This window comes from Scardinius erythrophthalmus (assembly GCF_964197995.2).
Source record: "Scardinius erythrophthalmus genome assembly, chromosome: 14".
In the NCBI taxonomy this organism is placed as follows: domain Eukaryota; kingdom Metazoa; phylum Chordata; class Actinopteri; order Cypriniformes; family Leuciscidae; genus Scardinius; species Scardinius erythrophthalmus.
In genome coordinates this window covers 14647701-14668020 of record NC_138234.1, presented here as the reverse complement: position 1 = coordinate 14668020, position 20320 = coordinate 14647701, and the positions used below count along the sequence as shown (strand labels likewise).

The window sequence follows — 20320 nt, the reverse complement described above, 5'->3', positions numbered from 1 at the left end:
TACTGTAATTTCTACAGATTTTTCTAACAGTGTATATTTAGTTTAATACTGTAATTACCATAAACAAGAAAAAATAGTCGCTTGTCCAGAGTGCCTCTGCCTACGGCCCAAGATGCTGCAAACCCTAATGTGACCTCTATAGGACAAGAGGTATGGCGAATTGATGGATTGTTGGATGGATCGATGGATGGAATAACAATCATGCAGAATGTCACAACAAAGTGATGAATCCAAAACAAAGCAATTAAAAAAAAAAAAACAGAAGCCTTTAAATCACTCTAAGAACACTATGTTTGTGTCTGCTGAGACAGATCCTGTCAAACATCTATGTGGTCTCTAGGAGAACTCAAAATACCAAAACTAAAGTTCAGTCAATATGAAATGAGAAGAGAAAATAACCACACAAACAGAATTAAAGTGTAAACTTGAGTCAAGACAGTTCCTCGTTCATTGATCTTCTTTTGTGAGGTTTGGAAATGAGGGAGAGTATCTGTTATTCTCGAGATAGGGCCTATAACCTCAGAGAAGAGAATATCCTGAAAATAAACCACAAGAACTGAGATCTGTTCTCTGATCTGAAGCTAATGTTTGCAGATACAACTCTAAACATGATTAGGCTGTAGGTCTATTTTTGACTATTAGAACCTAAAGGGATTAAAAAAAAAAGTGTGAAATTAGAAGTAAAATGAAGAACTGAAAAAGACCTCACATGATAACACATTTTTTTTGTGAATTTTCACAGGATGTGTGAGTTTGCATATTTAGTATGAAGGGCGTCTTCTTCATCTAATCTCATGGTTTGACTTCCCTTCAAAACAGCAAGAAACATGGGAATTATTTTCCTGTAGATTTCAACTTCCAACAGATGATCATCAACAGCTTACTTTTTGGAAAGCTAAAATTGTTGCACACAGGTTTTTGCTTCATATTTTTGTATTATAGTACTAGCTAATAATTATTGTGTGTCCTTTATTATAAAGTGTCCTCTATTACCAGCTTCTTTGCTGCACAATTACAATTGGATGCAAACGTTATTTACAATGTCAGTTTTATTAACCTACTTAGAAGTTTAATGAACTGGGTGGATTTCTTTAAGAAGAACCGGACCAAGAGCTCTGAAGCTCACTCTCTAAAATTCTCATAGGTTGAACAGATGCTTACGTCACCACCTGTTGCACACTAGTTCACGCCCACAGGCACGCGCACATAACGGTGACGTGCAGAGTGTTTTGGAGTATGAAGCGGATCTGTGAAACATTCACTTAACAAAAAACAACAAAAAAAAACCTTTTCATTATCTTAAAATAACATCACATTTTCGGACTTGTTATGTGACAATTTGCGACTCTAAGAAAATGATTGCCACGTTTGTTTTGCTCGTTTTGTTGTGTCTAGTTGGTAAGTTATAAATCTGTTTTTCATAACAATGTTATCACAAAGTATAGTTACATAATACACACAATAGCCTACTACTTCTTACGGTAAGAAGATTTCCAAGATTTAAATATTTAAGCCGTGTAATCTCGTTCTGCAGGTGTTTTTCAGGTTGAATCACATGAAGTTCAGTCAGTAATGCTGGGAGACTCTGTCACTCTGGACTCGAATGTTTCTGAAATAGGCCTGCAGTTGACGGATGAGATCGAGTGGAGGTTTTACAACAGACGCATAGTTAACGCAATTAACTTAAACAATCCAAAGTATGATGATGAGAGATTCAAAGACAGACTGAAGCTGGAGAGAAATGGATCTCTCACCATCAACGACATCAGAGCCACAGACACTGGAGTCTATAAATGTAGTACAATTATCAATAACAAGGAGTCAACCAAGACGTTCAGTGTTACTGTTTACGGTAGGTGCAGTAGCCTATAATTAATATAGCCTAATGTTCTTTTCATATTGTAAAGGACACTAAATCGTTCTCAAAATTATAAATTTTCAAGATGTTTTTATATTGGATATTACATACTTATTAGGCTGTAGCCTACTCCTCCTGTAGCCTACGGCTAAACAATTGTTTAATTTCAATTGGCCAGACACGAAGGTGATATTCATTATTTGACCACCAGATGGCCACAACGTACACCGTATTGAAAAGCTTCGCGTAATGAACCCTTTTACGACACAGTCATTCACTTGTCTCGCTTGGAGACACAAGCAGGGATGTAGTGGAGGCTAAACGCACGTAAACGCCGTTTACGCACCTCCCAAAATTTGGAAATAGCGTTTGCCCACCTCCAAAGTGCGTTTATCCACCTCTACATTGCGTTTATCCACCTCTAATGTCACGTTATTTGAGCGGACTTTGCTTTTCCAGTGCGTGATCGCCGATCGGCACATGATTCGAGCATTTGGGCCGTTAACTACAGAGCAGAAAAGCGCGCAAACACGGAGCAGAGAGCGCACTCGCAGCGCGCGCCACACACACACACACACACACACACACACACACGGAACAAAGAGAACGGCGCACACACGTAGAAGAAAACACACGCTCGTGATGTTACTAAACAAGCTGCGCGAGAATGAAACTTGATCGCAGTCGCAACAGGAAATCAATAAAACGATGCAAAAAAGTGATTTACAGGCAGCTGGTTTAATGTAGGGAGCATGTCAAAACCCAACTGTGCAAGAGATTCAGAGGGAATCAAGCCTGCACCAGGTTAAAGACTTTTCTCCCTCTACATGGATGGGGATGGTTGCAACATGTCATTTTTCTCCAATCAGAAACAAGCTAGCGTGATGACACTCATACTGAACATGCACAGTTAGACCCTCCCCCCTCCAAAAAGACAGTAGACATATTCAACATCTGCTGCTGCATTTATTGAACAAAAATTGTTTTGGAGGTATGAAAGTAAACATTTTCATGAGATATATTTTTGTCATACTGTCCTGAAATTTTGTATGAATTAAACAAAACTTACTTCGTTTGAATTATTGTTTTGTTGACTTCTAAGTGGTATGGTTAGCATGTGTCAAAGTCAGTGTGTCTAGCAGGCGTATGATGTTCTGTCATGGCTGATAGGGATGGGGACGGTTGCAACAAGATATAAATTGCATGTTTAATAAAAGTTTGTTGCATTGCAAACTGTTCAATTCTTCCTGTCTGACACTGAAATATGGAGAGATTGAATAGCATCTGTAACTCCTGCACACTGAATCTATGTAGGCCTATGTTCTACACATAAACTAACAAAACTCAATAACTGTTATTTGATAAATATGACTAAATAAAAAAGACTACAATAATATTATTGAAATAAATAATACTATAATATTATAGTAGGCCTAAAACAGTTAATATTTTCAGAATTCTATGCTCATTGAGACAAAAAGCTTAAGTTAATTAATGAAATTAAAGGTATTTTTAACATGTTGCAACCGTCCCTGGGTCGGGGTCAGTTGCAACATCTGACTTCTTCCATTCAAATAAATACTGTGAACAATATGTCATATATAATCATCTTTAAATGGTATGGGTAATTGGCAGACAGAAGTTTAATATGTACAAATTTGGTTGGTCTAGTCCAAATAGTCTGAGTAACTGAGAGAAATGCAAAAAGTGTTGCAACTGTCCCCGGTCCCCACTAAACTTTATAGATCTCAACCATATTATTCCTTTCTGAGTCTCTTTAACAAGAACTTAGATTAATGTATGAATTGAATAGTGATTGTGTGACCTATGATGAGGGAACAACCAGTGATACCCTTGGTAGTACCATCAAATGATAGCCTATAGCGATGTCATCAGGATACACATACAACGGTAGGCAGTGGCCCACCTTACCCCGTGACCATGTCGTGGTCCACCAGAATTTATAGTTTACCCACCTCTTTTTTTACCACTACACCACTGGACACAAGGGTCTTTCGCACTGGAGGAACGTTTTTATAATTCCTATAACTATTGGCGGAAGTTCCCGCGTTTTGGCATGTTAGTCGCACAGCAGGAACTGGGTATTCGGTATAGCCAAGAGTATAGAAGCCCAAGAGGCGAAACTCTGTTGTGTTATGGGTAACAGTCTGTAGATGGCGCTGCGGAGGCGCGTCCGCCATTATGGACTGAAAGCTGCTGAAATCGTTAGCACCAGTCAATGGCAAAATCCATTTTAGTAGATGTTTATAGTTGCTAGATTGCACATCTTTTTTGTACCTTTCCGCCTGTAATAGGACTTTCATAGATTGTTTTTTTTCTTGCCATTGAAACGTTCACTGTGTGCACTTTCACTGAAGATGTTGAAAAAACAAGTTGTTAATATTTTTGTGATATTCTATGTAAAAGATTAACTGTCTTTAGAAATGTTCATTTATAATTTTATTTATTTATTTATTTATTTTTCCAAATCATATATATGGTGATGTTCACTAATTTCAAAATCAACATTTGAATAAATATCTTACTGTGTCTGCATATTATTTCATGAATTTCTGTTATTCATATAACAAGGAAAATGCATAATAGAACATAAATATTGATAGATTAAAGGTTTGCAGTAATTGCATAATTGTATCTTTGCAAACCGTCATAGATATAAACACTAGATGTCGCCTTGTATACGGCAGTTCATTGGAACGAATGCGTCAATAGAGCCGCCATCTTGGAACAGGGGAGCCCCTCCTCTTTAATGCATCAGCGTCAATGTGGTCTAACGGAAATAAAATCACCATAAATCGTCATGAAATGCGATTTTCTAGTTTTTATGGTTCGTTCCAACGGTCAGTCATGTATTTATCATTGAGTCCAGAGGAAATTTAAGGTTTTGATATTAAGATAATTACTTCTTTTTCAAAATATAATGCATAGTGCTAGTAGGCCTACGTTTATTAGTCACATTCTTCCACTTGAGTAAACTTAGAATAAACTATTGCTATATAATACATATATAAATGAGCAAAACTTGGCCACTAAATATTTAATATTCAATTATTTTAATGATCACAATTAAATTTTTTATTTTATTAAATTGAACAAGCGCAACATTCAGCATTCAATCAAATATTCTAAAAGATGTTTTATTAAGAATAATGTTATTTCAACATAATATCTCGTTATTTCGACATATTATGTGTGCGTGCAACAAGCAAGAAGTGCATTTGTAAATCCGGTGACGCGTGCATTGATTTTTATTAATAAACTTCTGACAGTGTCGACTCGGCTGCAAAGATGAAGTTGACGATCGCCATCTCCGTAGTGAACGCGCCTAGAGAGAGAAATGCACATAATGGATTACATAATCAGAGAGTAGCCTAGCTTTTTTCTTTCGTTTTAAATTATTTCGTTTAAAGACTATTTAAGCTTTGTGTATTTGATGTATTTCTCATGTCTGTGTGAGGCATAGGCTGAGTTTCGTTAAGTTAGGATGAGATGCGCTCCAGTTAACGTGCAATAAGTAAGTTACCGCGCGGACGCCTCCATGATTATATCAACAAGCAATTTGTTGATGAATAAAATTTATTAAAATTAAGATACAATTTATACAAAACGAAATTCACTTTAAAGAAAGGCTTTAAACAGTTGACATTTTCACAAATTTCAGTGTCCTTCGACTCCTTCCACACCTCCATCCCCAGTTTGCAAGGAAAAGAAACAAGCCCTTGAGCCCACTGTCCTTGTGCAAAACGCACACATACATAAGATTTGCGGAATTCTATGTATAATAATCATGGATGTACTGTTTGAAGATTGACAGGGAGAGGACCAGCATACTATTAGGACTGTACTTACAGGTTTTTTTTTTTTTTTTTTTTTTATTAAAAGGTTTGAGTACAATCGGTAAAAAATCAAAAGTTAGGAACAACACAGCACATGCAGCCAAAAATGGGTATTGAGGATCAACTCCTGCATATTGTACATTTTAAACACAAGAGTTATTTCAAATAATATCTAAAGAATGTTCATTAGCTGTGCGAGAATCACAGTTCATTTTCTTCCTCCAAGCAGAGAAATGTACACTGAACTTATAAAAAAACAACTTGACTACTACCATCCACAGAGTAAATGTAATCCCATGCTGTCTGGTTTAGATTTCGTTCGTGTGAACATCCATACGCAGCACAAAAGTCCGGTATCATCCATAAAATCGAAGTATAGGCGGAGATAGCAGCGTTACCTAGCTACTTCATATGGCAAGACCCCTGTTCAAAGATGGCGGCGGTTTTGACGCATGTTTAGAACCCCAAGGCGACATCTAGTGTTTATATCTATGGCAAACCGTAAGTGGTAGGCTAATGAAGCCGATTCGGTGGGGGAGGGACATACCCTTACTAAAAAGTACTAGCCTATAGGAATCTTATAGTATTTTGGGACAAAATATTATAGTAATTTTATAGGAATACTATAGTAATTTGGGACATACTACAGAAGTACGATAAGACTACTATATAAATACTATCAGCTTAAAAATATTATAGAGGTACAGAACATCACAGAAGTATGTTATGTTCTGTAATACCTCTATAATATCCTAGAGCCGCTATAGTATTTCTATAGTAGTCTTATAGTAGGCTACTTCTAAATGTTACGGGTATATATTACCTAAAAAAAATCATTCTTTTTTTGGCGGACTTTTATTTTGACGGGTGGTTTGGTTTCCAGTGTTGAGTGTGCGTGGGAAAAAAAGAGAAGAAGAGCGCGGCATATACACAAATCCGCCGCGAACTCTATGGGCGCCGCCATCTTGCCTGCCGCCATTACTGCGTGCCTGCGAAGTGTGAGGGTGTGACACTTGCCGGTGTCCTCTAATGACATTTCAATGAAAGCGGATCCTGGGGCTTAAATATTGTGATTGTCAAAACATTTTAGTTACTAAACTGAATTTTATTAGGTTTAGTGACAACATGTTGCAATGTTATATTATATGGTACAATTTCTGGTACGTTTTTTTTTTTATTATTGCTTGAAACAATTTCAGGATTTCAATTCAGTTCAATTCTTGTGATTTGTTTTAATATTGACTAATTTGGGTAAATATTAGGTACACAAGATAGGCGTTATTTTTTCTCAAGAAAAAAATTCTCACCTAATGCTGTAAGTTAAACATACAGCTGGCAGTATTATTTAAGGTTAAAAATAACTCAAATTAAATATAATGCGTTTTTTTTTATTATAATAACAACTTTATTTAATGATATAAGAAAACTTATAATAAATATGTAATATAGTACACATATTTAGCAGAATACTTTTTTGCTTTCCTGAGGTAAATGTTATGTGACATAATTGTTCTCCAGCTGTTTTGTTGACCCTTTCCGCGGTTAAAAAAAACACTGATTGATCGATATTATGTATGATGAATATACATTTCGGTAGGTTATGCTACTGTTTCTTTTAACATTGTTCATTCGTGTTTATTTACTATTAAGTTATGATAGGTTCACGTGCCATAGGGATCTGTCACGTCACATTTACAAACGCCAAAATATTTATTGTTTGAATTTCATAATAAAATTGACAGAATCTGAGAGCTGAGCTTTTTTTATATATATCATAACTAACCTGCTCTGTCTAGTCTGTCGGTCTCCGTGTCCTCTTTGCTTCTCGATTTTTATGTGCGTGAGAAAATGGATGTGTGGCGTGAGAGCGTGTGAAAAGTGTCAATTGCGTGTGTCTCACGGTGAAAGCGTGAGAGTTGGCAGCTTACAGGTATTAAACATTATTTTATTAATCATCTGGCATGCGAGCTTCAGAACCTAAAGTACAGGGCATTGATTGAAGGTCAGAATTACATGAGCTCCGGAATGCATTGGCCAGATACTTGCATACCTTCGCAGATGAGCTCACATTAAAAGGTGTCGTGCGGTTTTCACGGGCAGTGAACTCGTACCATAATGTGTCAGTAACAATATAGAGAGAAAACTGCAAAGTTCTCGAAGTAGTGTGTGACTGCATGGCCGGCCGAGGGAAGTGTTGTAGCCATACAGCAGGGCGACTGTACAAAATTAAAGATAAATAGATAAAAATAACATTTCGTACAGCTACAGCCGCCTACGGGACCAACGCTACTTCCTTAGCAGCAAGGCACGCAGTAATGGCGGCGCTGCTTTACTTCCGTGTTTCGCCGGATTTGTCTATAAGAGACGCACGGAGAAGAGAAAGTGAGTGTTGTGTCGTGTTTTGAGAAGCTCGTCCGATAAAGTAACTTAAACGGAAGATAATCAGGGCTTTAGTCGAATACAGGACGATATAAAGTGATTTTTGTTCCGCATTTCGTAGTTTTTGTGTAGTTTTGATCCGTGAATTGCATTGGACTGCTGGAGTGACGCAGTAATGTTTTGTGAAGGCAACGAGAACTGTGAGTGCATTTAAAGTACAAATTTAGCCTGATTGTGGACGATTGAAGAGATTTTTCACATTTTTGTTGAGCTTTTGACTTCTTTCATCTTGTTCGAAAAGCACTCTTACGAATTAACGTTTCAACCAGACTGGTCACGTGTATTTGAGTGTTCGGCACGTGTCATCGCACGTGAGATGGGAATCGATGCTTGCAGTTGGCGTTGAACATATTTTTTTTTGAGAAGATTTGAGTTTAAGACTATTTTGTATTACCCTGCCATCCAACTACATCTCAGTTTGACACCTCTCCATTGGTGTATCCCAGTTTGATACATTCTAGTTGATATCTCATTTTTGATTCATCTCCATTTGATTCACTTACTTTCCGACTCATTTTGATTTATTTTTTTGTTTTTGTTTTTGTTGGACATTTCATTAAGCTTGAGTGATAGTTCTACGAAAACCTCAAGTTAATTTCAACGCACGCTACGTCAAGACAACTTTTCAATTGATTCCTTTTTGATATTTTTGAACTGAGTGAACACAAAAAGGGACGTTTCACGTAAGTGCTCTTCCAGATGTGAAATTTCATTGGGTATACCATTGTTGATTGTTGTTTTTTCAAAATGTGATTGTTTGATCATTTGAAGCTGATTATTTGAAAACTGAAAGTGGTGTAAACAAGTGTTTTTTTTTTATTTTGAAGTGAGATTTACCATTGTCCAATTGAATGGTTTAGAGCTTTTACATTGAAAGTGGTTGTGTTGTAGTGAGTTTAAAAGAAAACACAAAGACCATACATTTTATTTATTTTCTTTTATTTTGTGATTATCAACCCTGAATTAACACCTTATTACAAGAAAGAAAAGTACACACGGAATAAATATTGTTTAATTTTCGTACTTACCTGCATTGTACTTTTTTTGTTTAGAGCTGTCAAGGAGTAGGGGCATCTCAGCTACTTTATTAGACCAGGGGAGGGAGGAGTATATTAGACTGTCTCACACATTTACTTTACTTCAGGAAGCCATCTTGTGACGCTACACAAACTGAAGCCTACCCTCGTCGGTCTGTAGATTCCAATAAAGTAGCACACAGCATACATACCTCTAGTGTGTAATGAGATTAAAAGTACTGAAAGCGGGGACTAAGATCTTTTCGCCATTCAGTCTTCCGTGGCAGCGCTAACACATTTTCCCCTACAAGACGGGTTAAATACTCGTTACATATAGTAATATTTTGTCCCAAAATACTATTTTCTTAAGGGTAATTAGGCCATGCATAACCAACACATAGACGTATATTTTCTGTCATTTAACGTCATTTAACGTCGGTCATCCTCGTTAATGTATTTTAAATTGTTTTCATATGTAGATATGACGGCCAGAAAAAAATAAGTTATGTTAAGTTTTTGTTATGTTAAGTTTTTCAGTGCCATTGACTCCCATTATTTCTCGGCGTTTTCCTTCAGTTTTCAGTCCATAATGGCGGCCGCGCCGTCACGGGGGCAACTGTTGCTATGGAGCGTTCTATTGAGTTTCGCCTCTTGGGCCTCTATACTCTTTGATAATAGCTGCAGACCCGCAGCACCAGCCTCAGACCGGAAGCATGACGAATGTCACATTAATAATCAGGCGCAAGGCGGTAGTGCAGCTTCAGTCAACAGGCAATTGTTTTATTCAAATAATTCAAAATATGTATAAAAAGATAGCTATAACATACCTTCAGTGCAAATACCCACAAAGATACAATAACAAATGGATATATATATATATATTAATATTTCTGTTATGATGTGGTGAACTAATTTATGAATTAGGTTTTTATCTGCTTAAATATAGGTGTTTATCGGTATTTTGTATATTTTATTGTTTATGATAGAGTTATCAAATACAGAAAGATAGATCTACTTGGCAAAAAAATATGAGCAATCAATCAAAGTGCATTGCAAAGTAAAGTAGAATTAGGTGTAACTAACCCAAACAATAATATTTCTTATAATAATAATAATTTCTGTAATTTTTCTGTTATGATAAAAATAGCCTATTAAATCAACACACTTAGTTATTTTATTGATCAGAGAACACACACAGAAGCTCAAGCGAACCTGCTTGACGCACGAGAACAATCTACATCTGAATCATACTATACAAATTCATAATATATAGAACATACTTTTTTAGCGGTTGTGAAGTAATTACTTATTCAAAGTACTCAAGAGAGTATGCCGTATGTCCATTAAAGGGATACTCCACTTTAAAATGAAAATTCTGTCATCATATACTCACCCTCATGTTGTTTCAATCCTGTATGAATTTCTTTCTTCTGCTGAACAGAAAGGAAGATATTTAGAAGAATATCAGTAACCAGACAGTTTCTGGTCTCATTGACTTCCATAGTAGGAGAAAATATACTTTGGAAGTCAATGGGACCAGAAACTGTCTGGTTACTGCCATTCTTCTAAATATCTTCCTTTCTGTTCAGCAGAAGAAAGAAATTCATACAGGATTGAAACAACTTGAGGGTGAGTATATGATGACAGAATTTTCATTTTAAAGTGGAGTATCCCTTTAAGTCCATGAGACCGTAGGGTGTCCCATTTGTCATTTTAGGCTTCAGAAGGGTGCTCGCGACCGCCCCCTTAGCGGTCGATATGCGCCCTCAATGCGCACTTTTGTGTGTTAACTGATGTGTGCGTTGATGAATAAAAGCCGAAATTCAATCTGTTGATCATACAAAGCAATCATGTCTTATTTAAAAGTATTGTCGTTAAATATTGTAGATATCAATCCATTTAAAATGTGTACATAGCTCATAATAAAACAATTATGTGTGTAATTAGCGCTATACTCTTTTAAGACAGTATAAGCACACCTCACTTCCAGTCTGTGGCTGATGGAAATCTGAATCATTCCCTTCCGAAACTTGCAGAGACGGAGAGTGTGAGTAGGAGGTGTCCATGAGCTTGGAGCAGGAGAAACTTTTGCTAAGTATTCTGATTAATTATTTTGCCAGTTTGCCTCCACGTCCCCCCGATTGCCCGCAAGCTTCTCCTCCTGTCCATACGGTAATCTCTCTACTGTGCGACAGAGAGTCGCGTGTAATGACGCAATCGTTAGCCTATTTTTACCAAAACTGCTTCTATGGGCCATAACGTAAGCTGCAAGGTAATGGAGCCTTTTATACATTTTCGTGTTTCTTTAGAAATAAATAATGGACAAATGGAGTCTTTAAACGCTGTCAAAGTGACTCCAAAATGAGTGGGAGTCAATGGGATGCTAACAGCAGGTGATGGTCCGCTAATCAATGGCGGCGCCCGGGGAAGCTTCAAGAAAATATGAAACCCTGCCCCCCTGTTTGAAACAAGCGTGCCGCACAAGCCCTGAAAAGTGAAGCCAAAACGTCTCGATCGCCCCCCGGTGACTAGTATAGGTCATAAACCCCGCCTCCCCGTGTTATTCAACGGGACTTGAGACCAACTAAACAATTTAATTACACTTCAAATATCTTTTTTCCAAAGGTGGTTTCTGTCATTTACAGTAGTTTTTATCACGCTGATTTAAATTCAAGTGTTTGTTTTTAAAATAAGTTTAGTTAGTTTTAGTTAGTTATTTGATGCTATAAAAACGGTGGTGTGACGTCATGATTGACAGGTCCTCTGAGCGAAGTAGTCACTGAAGCACCAACAAACTTTATCGGGATCTTCGGAGGACTGAGGAGATTGGAGCTTTAAATTTAATATATAAATTTCTATAATTAATTATTTCACACCGAGAGTGAGGGCAGGGCCTTGATTTCGCGGCTTTACTTCCTGCTCACTACTGCGCAGGTCTGGTCCCAAAATGTCAGCGCCATATCGGGACACTGGCGGCTTTAGTTCTCACCAATGGAAGAGAGCGAAGGGGCGTCGTCCATATTTTTTTACAGTCTATGGTCTGAAACTTAATTCAGCACTGATGAAGGATGAAGATGTGCTGTTTTGTGAGAGCCAGGAAGCCCTGCATTTATTTTTGTTATTTCATGTTTTGCAGCTCCAGTGCCCATTCCTGTCATCAGCAGTGTCATTTCACAGTGTTCTTCATCATCAGAAAGTTCATCAAGCCCAACATGTGTGCTGCGGTGTTCAGTGATGGATGTGTTCAGGGTTAATCTCTCCTGGTACAAAGGAATCAGTGTATTGTCCAGCATCAGTGTGTCTGATCTCAGCATCAGTCTCTCTCTACCTCTGGAGGTGGAATATCAGGATAACAACACTTACAGATGTGTGGTGAACAATCCTCTCAGCAACCAGACCAAACACGTCTGCATTACCGATCTCTGTCAGTTGTGTTCAGGTACGTTATCGGTGATGTTATTTATTTACTCATCCAATTTCTTTCACAGTACATTAGTATGATATTAGTGTATGTTTACAGAGTCAAAAAAAAAATTCTGTGCTTAATTTCTTTCTACAGATGAAGTCAGTTTTTGTGAAAGCACTGAAGCTGTGATCCGATTGGTCGTCACTGCTCTGGTGGGCGTGGCTGCTGTGGCTGCTTTCATTGTGCTGGTTTATGACATCAGATCCAGAAGAGCTGAACAAGAGAGACATCAGACCCACAGTGCTGGATCTGATACTCTAAAACAAGAATAAGCAGTCTTTAAAAAAATAAAAATAAAAAAAAAAATTATTTTGCACTTTTGCATTTTGCGTGACTTTTTGCATGATGACAAAAATAAAAAAGAATGGATCCAGTGTTTTTTAAATGCTATGTTTAATATACCAAAATTGAAATAGAACTGTAAGCATGCTGTGCTTAAAATACAATAATGATTTCAGATTTTTGTGTATGACTGTTTTTTTTCTTTGGTCAAATTAGAAATTATGTTCACCTGGAGCTCCATAGCTATTTTAAAACAGACATTGATGACCAGGGGCGTCAGACAGGGGGTAATAGTGGAACTGAGTAACAGGGGTCCTTGGCAAAGAGGGGGCCCACAAATATATATTGATATATATATATTGGTATTGTGTGTACCTTGGTTCTGGAACCGGGGCCCAACATTTGGTGCTACGCCCCTGTTGATGACCACCTGTCCCAAATTGGTGATGTGCGAGTTTGTTCCCATAATACCCACTTTTAAAAAAAAAATGACAACCTGTTCTCACTCCCAAGGTGTCCGATATTGCCTCGCTTGAGTCACGTCCAAAAGAAATGCGGTCATTATACTGACTGGTCTCCATCAACTATCAGTTAATAGTTTATACTAGGTACAAACTATCCATCCATCCATCTTCTTCCGCTTATCCGGGGCCGGGTCGCGGGGCCAGCAGTCTAAGCAGAGATGCCCAGACTTCCCTCTCTCTAGACACTTCCTTCAGCTCTTCCGGGGGGACACCGAGGCGTTCCCAGGCCAGCCGGGAGACATAGTCTCTCCAGCGTGTCCTAGGTCTTCCCCGGGGTCTCCTCCCAGTGGGACGCGCCCGGAACACCTTCCCTGGAAGGCGTCCAGGAGGCATCCAGAAAAGATGCCCGAGCCACCTCAGCTGACCCCTCTTGATGTGGAGGAGCAGCGGCTCTACTCTGAGCTCCTCCCGAGTGACCGAGCTTCTCACCCTATCTCTAAGGGATCGCCCAGCCACCCTGCGGGGAAAGCTCATTTCGGCCGCCTGTATCCGGGATCTTGTCCTTTCGGTCAAGACCCAAAGCTCATCACCATAGGTGAGAGTAGGAACGTAGATTGACCGGTAAATCGAGAGCTTCGCCTTGCGACTCAGCTCTTTCTTTACCACGACAGACCGGTACATCGACCGCATTACTGCAGAAGCTGCACCGATCCGTCTGTCAATCTCCCGTTCGATCCTTCCCTCACTCGTGAACAAAACCTCAAGATACTTAAACTCCTCCACTTGAGGCAGGAACTCTCCACCAACCTGAAGCGGGCAAGCCACCCTTTTCCAACTGAGGACCATGGCCTCGGATTTGGAGGTGCTGATTCTCATCCCAGCCGCTTCACACTCGGCTGCAAACCGTCCCAGTGCATGCTGAAGGTCCTGGTTTGATGAGGCCAACACGACAACATCATCTGCAAAGAGCAGAGACGAAATCGTGTTGTCACCAAACCTGACACCCTCCGGCCCCTGGCTGCACCTAGAAATTCTGTCCATAAAAATTATGAACAGAACTGGCGACAAAGGGCAGCCGTGCCGAAGTCCAACACGCACCGGAAGAAGTCTGACTTACTGCCGTCAATGCGAACCAAGCTCCTGCTTCGGTAGTACAGGGACCGGACAGCCCTTAGTAAAGGACCCCGGACCCCATACTCCCGGAGCACCCTCCACAGGCCGCCGCGAGGGGCACAGTCGAATGCCTTCTCCAAATCCACAAAGCACATGTGGACTGGTTGGGCAAACTCCCATGAACCCTTCAGCACCCTGTAGAGGGTATAGAGCTGGTCCAGTGTTCCACGGCTTGGACGAAAACCGCACTGTTCCTCCTGAATCCGAGTTTCTACTATTGGCCCTATTCTCCTCTCCAGTACCCTGGCATAGGCTTTCCCAGGGAGGCTGAGAAGTGTGATCCCCATGTAGTTGGAGCACACCCTCCGGTCCCCCTTCTTAAAAAGATGGACCACCACCCCGGTCTGCCATCCCAGAGGCACTGTCCCCGACTGCCACGCAATGCTGCAGAAGCGTGTCAGCCAAGACAGCCCCACAACATCCAGAGACTTGAGGTACTCAGGGCGGATCTCATCCACCCCCGGTGCCTTGTCACCGAGAAGTTTCTTGACTACCTCTGTGACTTCAGCTTGGGTGATGGACGAGTCTACCTCTGAGCCCTCAGCCTCTGCTTCCTCAATGGAAGACGTGACGGCGGGATTGAGGAGATCCTCAAAGTATTCCTTCCACCGTCCGACGACATCCCCAGTTGAGGTCAACAGCTGCCCAACTCCACTGTAGACAGCGTTGGTAGGGCACTGCTTCCCTCTCCTGAGGCGCCGGACGGTTTGCCAGAATCTCTTCGAGGCCAGCCAATAGTCCTTCTCCATGGCCTCACCGAACTCCTCCCAGGCCCGAGTTTTTGCCTCCACAACCACCCGGGGTGCAGTTTGCTTGGCCTGCCGGTACCAGTCAGCTGCCTCAGGAGTCCCACAAGTCAACCAGGCCTGATAGGACTCCTTCTTCAGCTTGACGGCATCCTTTACTTCCGGTGTCCACCAGCGGGTTCTGGGATTGCCGCCTTGACAGGCACCGGAGACCTTACGGCCACAGCTCCAAAGGGCCGCTTCAACAATGGAGGTGGAGAACATGGTCCACTCGGACTCAATATCTCCAGCCTCCCTCGGGATCCAGTCGAAGCTCCACCGGAGGTGGGAGTTGAAGATCTCTCTGACAGGAGACTCGGCCAAAACACAATCTCAGGCTCCTTCCTCGCCAGCGAGGTGACGTTCCACGTCCCTACAGCAAGTTTCCGTGTCCAGGGATCGGGTTGTCAAGGCCCCTGCCTTCGACTGCCGCCTGATCCTCTCAGCACCGGCCCCTTATGGTCCCTCCTGTAGGTGGTGAGCCCACGGGAAGGCGGCCCCACGTCGCTCCTTCTGGCTGAGCCCGGCCGGACCCCGTGGTGGGTGGCCTGGCTCCAGGGTGGGACCCCGGCTGCGCCATACTGGGCGACATCATGGTCCTCGATGTAATTTTTCTCATAAAGGGTTTTTTTAACCACTTTTAGTGTGACCCGCCGCCTAGGACCTGTTTGCCTTGGGAGACCCTACCAGTGGCATATAGCCCCGGACAACATAGCTCCTAGGGTCATTCGGGTACTCAAACCCCTCCACCACGTTAAGGTGGCAGTTCAAGGAGGGGACAGCTGATATCATGGCTAAAAATGATACAACCATTGGCCCTGACATTAGCTCTTCTCATTAACTGAATGTGATTTATCAGCACATCTTAACCCTTGTGTTATGTTCAAAACAATTGTGGTGTACCCGGTCAAAAATGACTGGCCTACAAAAAATAGCAAATAAATCACTAGTTTTGCTATATTATCAGCCAATTTTGGATTCAATATTTTTGTCAACTAGTTTTCTTTCAATTAGAACTGGTTTTATATTTCTATTTGCATCGGACTAATTATAGACCTCATTTATCTGAGAGTAGGCATCTAATTTTTTGAGGAAAAAATAAAATAAAATTGGAAATTTTAAACAAAATATGAAAAAAAAAAAAGTGCACTGTTGATCACAGTCTACCTTAATGTTTCACCAGGAAGTTTGTTTCAAAATGCTTTTATTTACAGTCATGGTCAAAATTGATGGCACCCCTGATAAATATGATAAAAAATGGCTGTAAAAAATAAATCTGCATTGTTTATCCTTTTTATCTTTCCTTCAAAAAATTCGCAAAAATCTAACCTTTCATTGAAGTAAAATAATTGAAATTGGGGGGTAAATCACATTATGAAATAAATGTTTTTCTCCAAAACACGCTGGCCATAATTGTTGGCACCCCTAGAATTTATGAGAAAAATATCTCTGAAGTATATTCCCATTACTATTTACCTTTTTTAGCACACCAGGGTGACTAGGAACATTAAATTGTCCAGCTATGACTTCTTGTTTCACAGGAGTTTAAATATGAGGAAACACAAAGGCCAAATTCCCTGAATCATCCATCACAATGAGTAAAATCAAAGAATATAGTTCTGATGTGCAGCAAAAGATTGTTGAGCTTCACAAAATAAAAAGTGGCTGTAAGAAAATATCTGAAGAATTGAAAATCCCCATTTTGACCATCAGGGCAATAATTAAGAAGTTATAATCAACTAAAGATGTTACGAATCTGCCAGGAAGAGGACGTGTGTCTATATTGTCTTAATGGATGGTGAGGAGGAAAGTTTGAGTGGCCAAAGACTCTCCAAGGATCACAGATGGAGAATTGCAGAGATTACTTGAGTCTTGGGGGTCAGAAAGCCTAAAAAAAAAAAATCAAACAACTCCTACATCCCCACATGTTGTTTGGGGGGGGGGGGGGGTTTCAGGAAAAATCCTCCTCGCTTCTCCAAAAATAAACTCCAGCATATTCAGTTGTCAGACACGACTGGAACTTCAAACGGCACAGGGTTCTGTGGTCAGATGAGACTAAAAAAAGGGCTTTTTGGCAGCAAACTCACCAGATGTGTTTGGTGCAAATAGGGATAAAAAGTACCCCATGCCTACGGTTAAATATACTGCTGGATCTTATATGTTGTGGGCCTATTTATTTGCTGGAGGTCCAGGACATCTTGTTCAGATACATGGTATTATGGATTCTAGCAAATACAAACAGATAAAAAATCAAATCTGACAGCCTATGCTAGAAATCTTGTAATGGGCCGTGGTTGGATCTTCCTTCAGGACAACGGTCCAAAACAAACATCAAAATCAACACAAAAATGGGTAACTGAGCACAAAATGATGCTTCTGCCATGACCGTCACAGTTCCCTGACTTGATGAGTGGGCTGAACTGAAGAGAAGAAGCACCAACATGAACTTGTGAATCTGAAGGATCTGGAGAGATTCTGTGTGGAGGAATGGTCTCTGATCTCTTGTCAGTTATTCTCCAAACTCATCAGGCATTATAGAAGAAAACTCAGATCTGTTATCTTGGCAAAAGGAGGTTGCAAAAAGTATTTAATAACAGGGTGCCAACAATTATGGCCAGCGTGTTTTGGAGAAAAACGTTTATTTTATAATGTGATTTACCCCCCACTTTCAATTCTTTTACTTCAATGAAAGGTTAGATTTTTGTGAATTTTTTGAATGAAAGATCAAAAGGATAAACAATGCAGATTTATTTTTTACAGCCATTTTTTATCATATTTATCAGGGGTGCCATCAATTTTGACCATGACTGTAGTAAAAAAAATGGCACAGAGTCACACTAGTGGTGTTCCTAGTAAAAAATGCCTACAAATTTGCCTACAAAAAATAGCTTATAAATCTCTCATTATGCTATATTATCACCCAATTTTGGATTCAATCTTTTTGTCAACTTGTTTTCTTTCACGAGTTTTATATTTCTATTTGCATCTGATTAATCGCATGGCCTCATTTATCTGAGAGTGCATCTCTTTTGTTTTAGTAAATAAAGCATTATTTGTGACCAAATTTGGAAATATTAAATGAAATATGAAAAAAAAAAAATTGCACTGTTGATCACACTACTAGTCTACTTTAATGATTAACCCAGAAGTTTGTTTTGAAAAGCTTTTATTTTGTACAGAATGGCACATAGTCACACTTGTGGTGTTCCTAGACTGAAAATAAGAGAAATATACATATATATACATATATACATATATATATACATATACATATATATATATATATATTTTTTTTTAAGGTGCATGTTCATTATGTACATGTTCACATATGTACATGTGTGCTTGCAAACATCGAGCCCTTGGGCCTGTGCATGGTGTGGATACATGCATAAACACGCTACCCAAACACACACATGCGTTAAAACACAAACTATTTTGAGTATTACACACATACTTTTCACAGAGAGGAATCTTAGCATACCCTGAACTGCTTCTAATATCTGTTCATCCATCTGACATACACACACACACACACACACACACACACACACACACTCACATACGCGCACGCTTGCATATTGTTGCCCTATTTTTAGTTTAATTGCTTTTATTTATAAGTCGCTTTGGATAAAAGCATCTGCTAGCTAAATTATTAAATGTAAAGTAGAATTAGAAAGCTCTATTAGCTCTGCAATTGTGTCACGCCCGAGCCAGAGGTGTGGAGGCCCTGCCTACCAACCGACACCCCTGAGCTACCACACCACCTTGAGGAGCTACCCCGTACCCAAGAAGAGGCGGACAACAAGAATTCGGAAATTAACACATTTATTTATTAGTTTAAAATGAATGTGTCTAAAAACGGTGCAAGCTTTAGCAGGCTCTTCACTGGACTCAGACAGAGAATGGAGGGTAGCCTACGTATAACTCACAGCTTCCGCGTTCTCTTCTTCGAAGCTCAGACAGAGAGAGATATGAACATAACATGAACGTAACTCCGCAGTTTCAGACAAAGAGAGGAACGAACATAATTCACAGCTTCGTCGAGGGATTATAGGCTGGTCACCCGTACACTCTGCGACGTCCCACACTCGTGTTTACACAGAGATTTTCAAACTGTGGGTCGCGCAGATTGGGAAGAGGTGGGTCGCGCAGTCACTATTGGCTGCAGCTAAATTTACCTTTCATGAATGACACACACACAAACATTTTGCACGATGTACCAACGTTAAATAGAAATCGCTATGAGATCGCATGACACAGGAGAATTCAAATGTCACGAAAAGCGCTGCATTTCCCAAAAGCATTGTATGCCTAAGTAGATCGTAAAACCGTTGCCACTTGTGGTCTCTACGAGCTCCCGATGCTTTTGGGAAACGCAGCGGAGACCTGAATCAGCCTTTCGTGACATTTGAATTATCCGGTGTAACGCGATCTCATGCAGAATGCAGAGCAGTGATTGGAGTAAACGAGTTTCTTCTTGTTAATATTGCGCACAGAACCGCTTAATGAACCGCGCCGCTCTGAGACGCTGAAATTGTTAACACATGTCGCAAGCCAACCCAGCACTGTTGTCTTTCAGAGATATGGTCGTCGTAAGAGTGCGTTGTTTGCGTTCCCTTGCATGCATTTTGCTACAACGCAAAAAAATATAGCCTATATATAAAAAGTATTTCACATGTACACACACGAGCACGAAAGCGTTTTCTGCGCTGAACAATGCAATGAGTTTTTATTTATTTATTTATTTATTTATTTATTTTTTTTTTACTGAAAATCAAACACAAGCACAAGAAAAATTGGATTGAACAAACAATTAACATGGGGGCTTAAAACAATCAACATATAGAAGAGCAGCAGAGCACAGAACAATTATACAGGAATGAGAGGAAAAACAAAACAAAACAAAAAACACAAAGGTACATTTGAGAGGATAAACATTTGCAAATCACCAATTACATACGTCAAATTTTTCAAACAATG

At 39.9% G+C, this 20320-nt stretch overlaps 2 protein-coding genes across 6 annotated transcripts in view; one reads left to right on the top strand and one right to left on the bottom strand.

The window, feature by feature from the left end:
• LOC308702510 (uncharacterized protein) overlaps window positions 1–20320 on the bottom strand; it is a 207501-nt gene that overhangs the window by 91480 nt on the left and 95701 nt on the right. The gene's annotated exons all lie outside the window — the stretch shown is intronic.
• On the top strand, window positions 1203–13094 carry LOC308702520 (uncharacterized protein). The gene is made up of 4 exons (XM_081385439.1): window positions 1203–1398; window positions 1535–1852; window positions 12307–12609; window positions 12730–13094. Exons 1-4 carry the CDS (start codon window positions 1356–1358, stop codon window positions 12906–12908), a joined length of 843 nt encoding a protein of 280 aa, XP_081241565.1. The 5' UTR covers window positions 1203–1355; the 3' UTR covers window positions 12909–13094.

What these genes read in the sequence shown, in the direction of transcription:
- LOC308702520 (XM_081385439.1), top strand. Translation starts at nt 1,356, where the DNA reads ATGATTGCCACGTTTGTTTTGCTCGTTTTGTTGTGTCTAGTTG. An exon ending in CGTTTTGTTGTGTCTAGTTG is followed by an intron (nt 1,399 to 1,534) that starts GTAAGTTATAAA and finishes CTCGTTCTGCAG; the next exon opens with GTGTTTTTCAGGTTGAATCA. An exon ending in GTTCAGTGTTACTGTTTACG is followed by an intron (nt 1,853 to 12,306) that starts GTAGGTGCAGTA and finishes CATGTTTTGCAG; the next exon opens with CTCCAGTGCCCATTCCTGTC.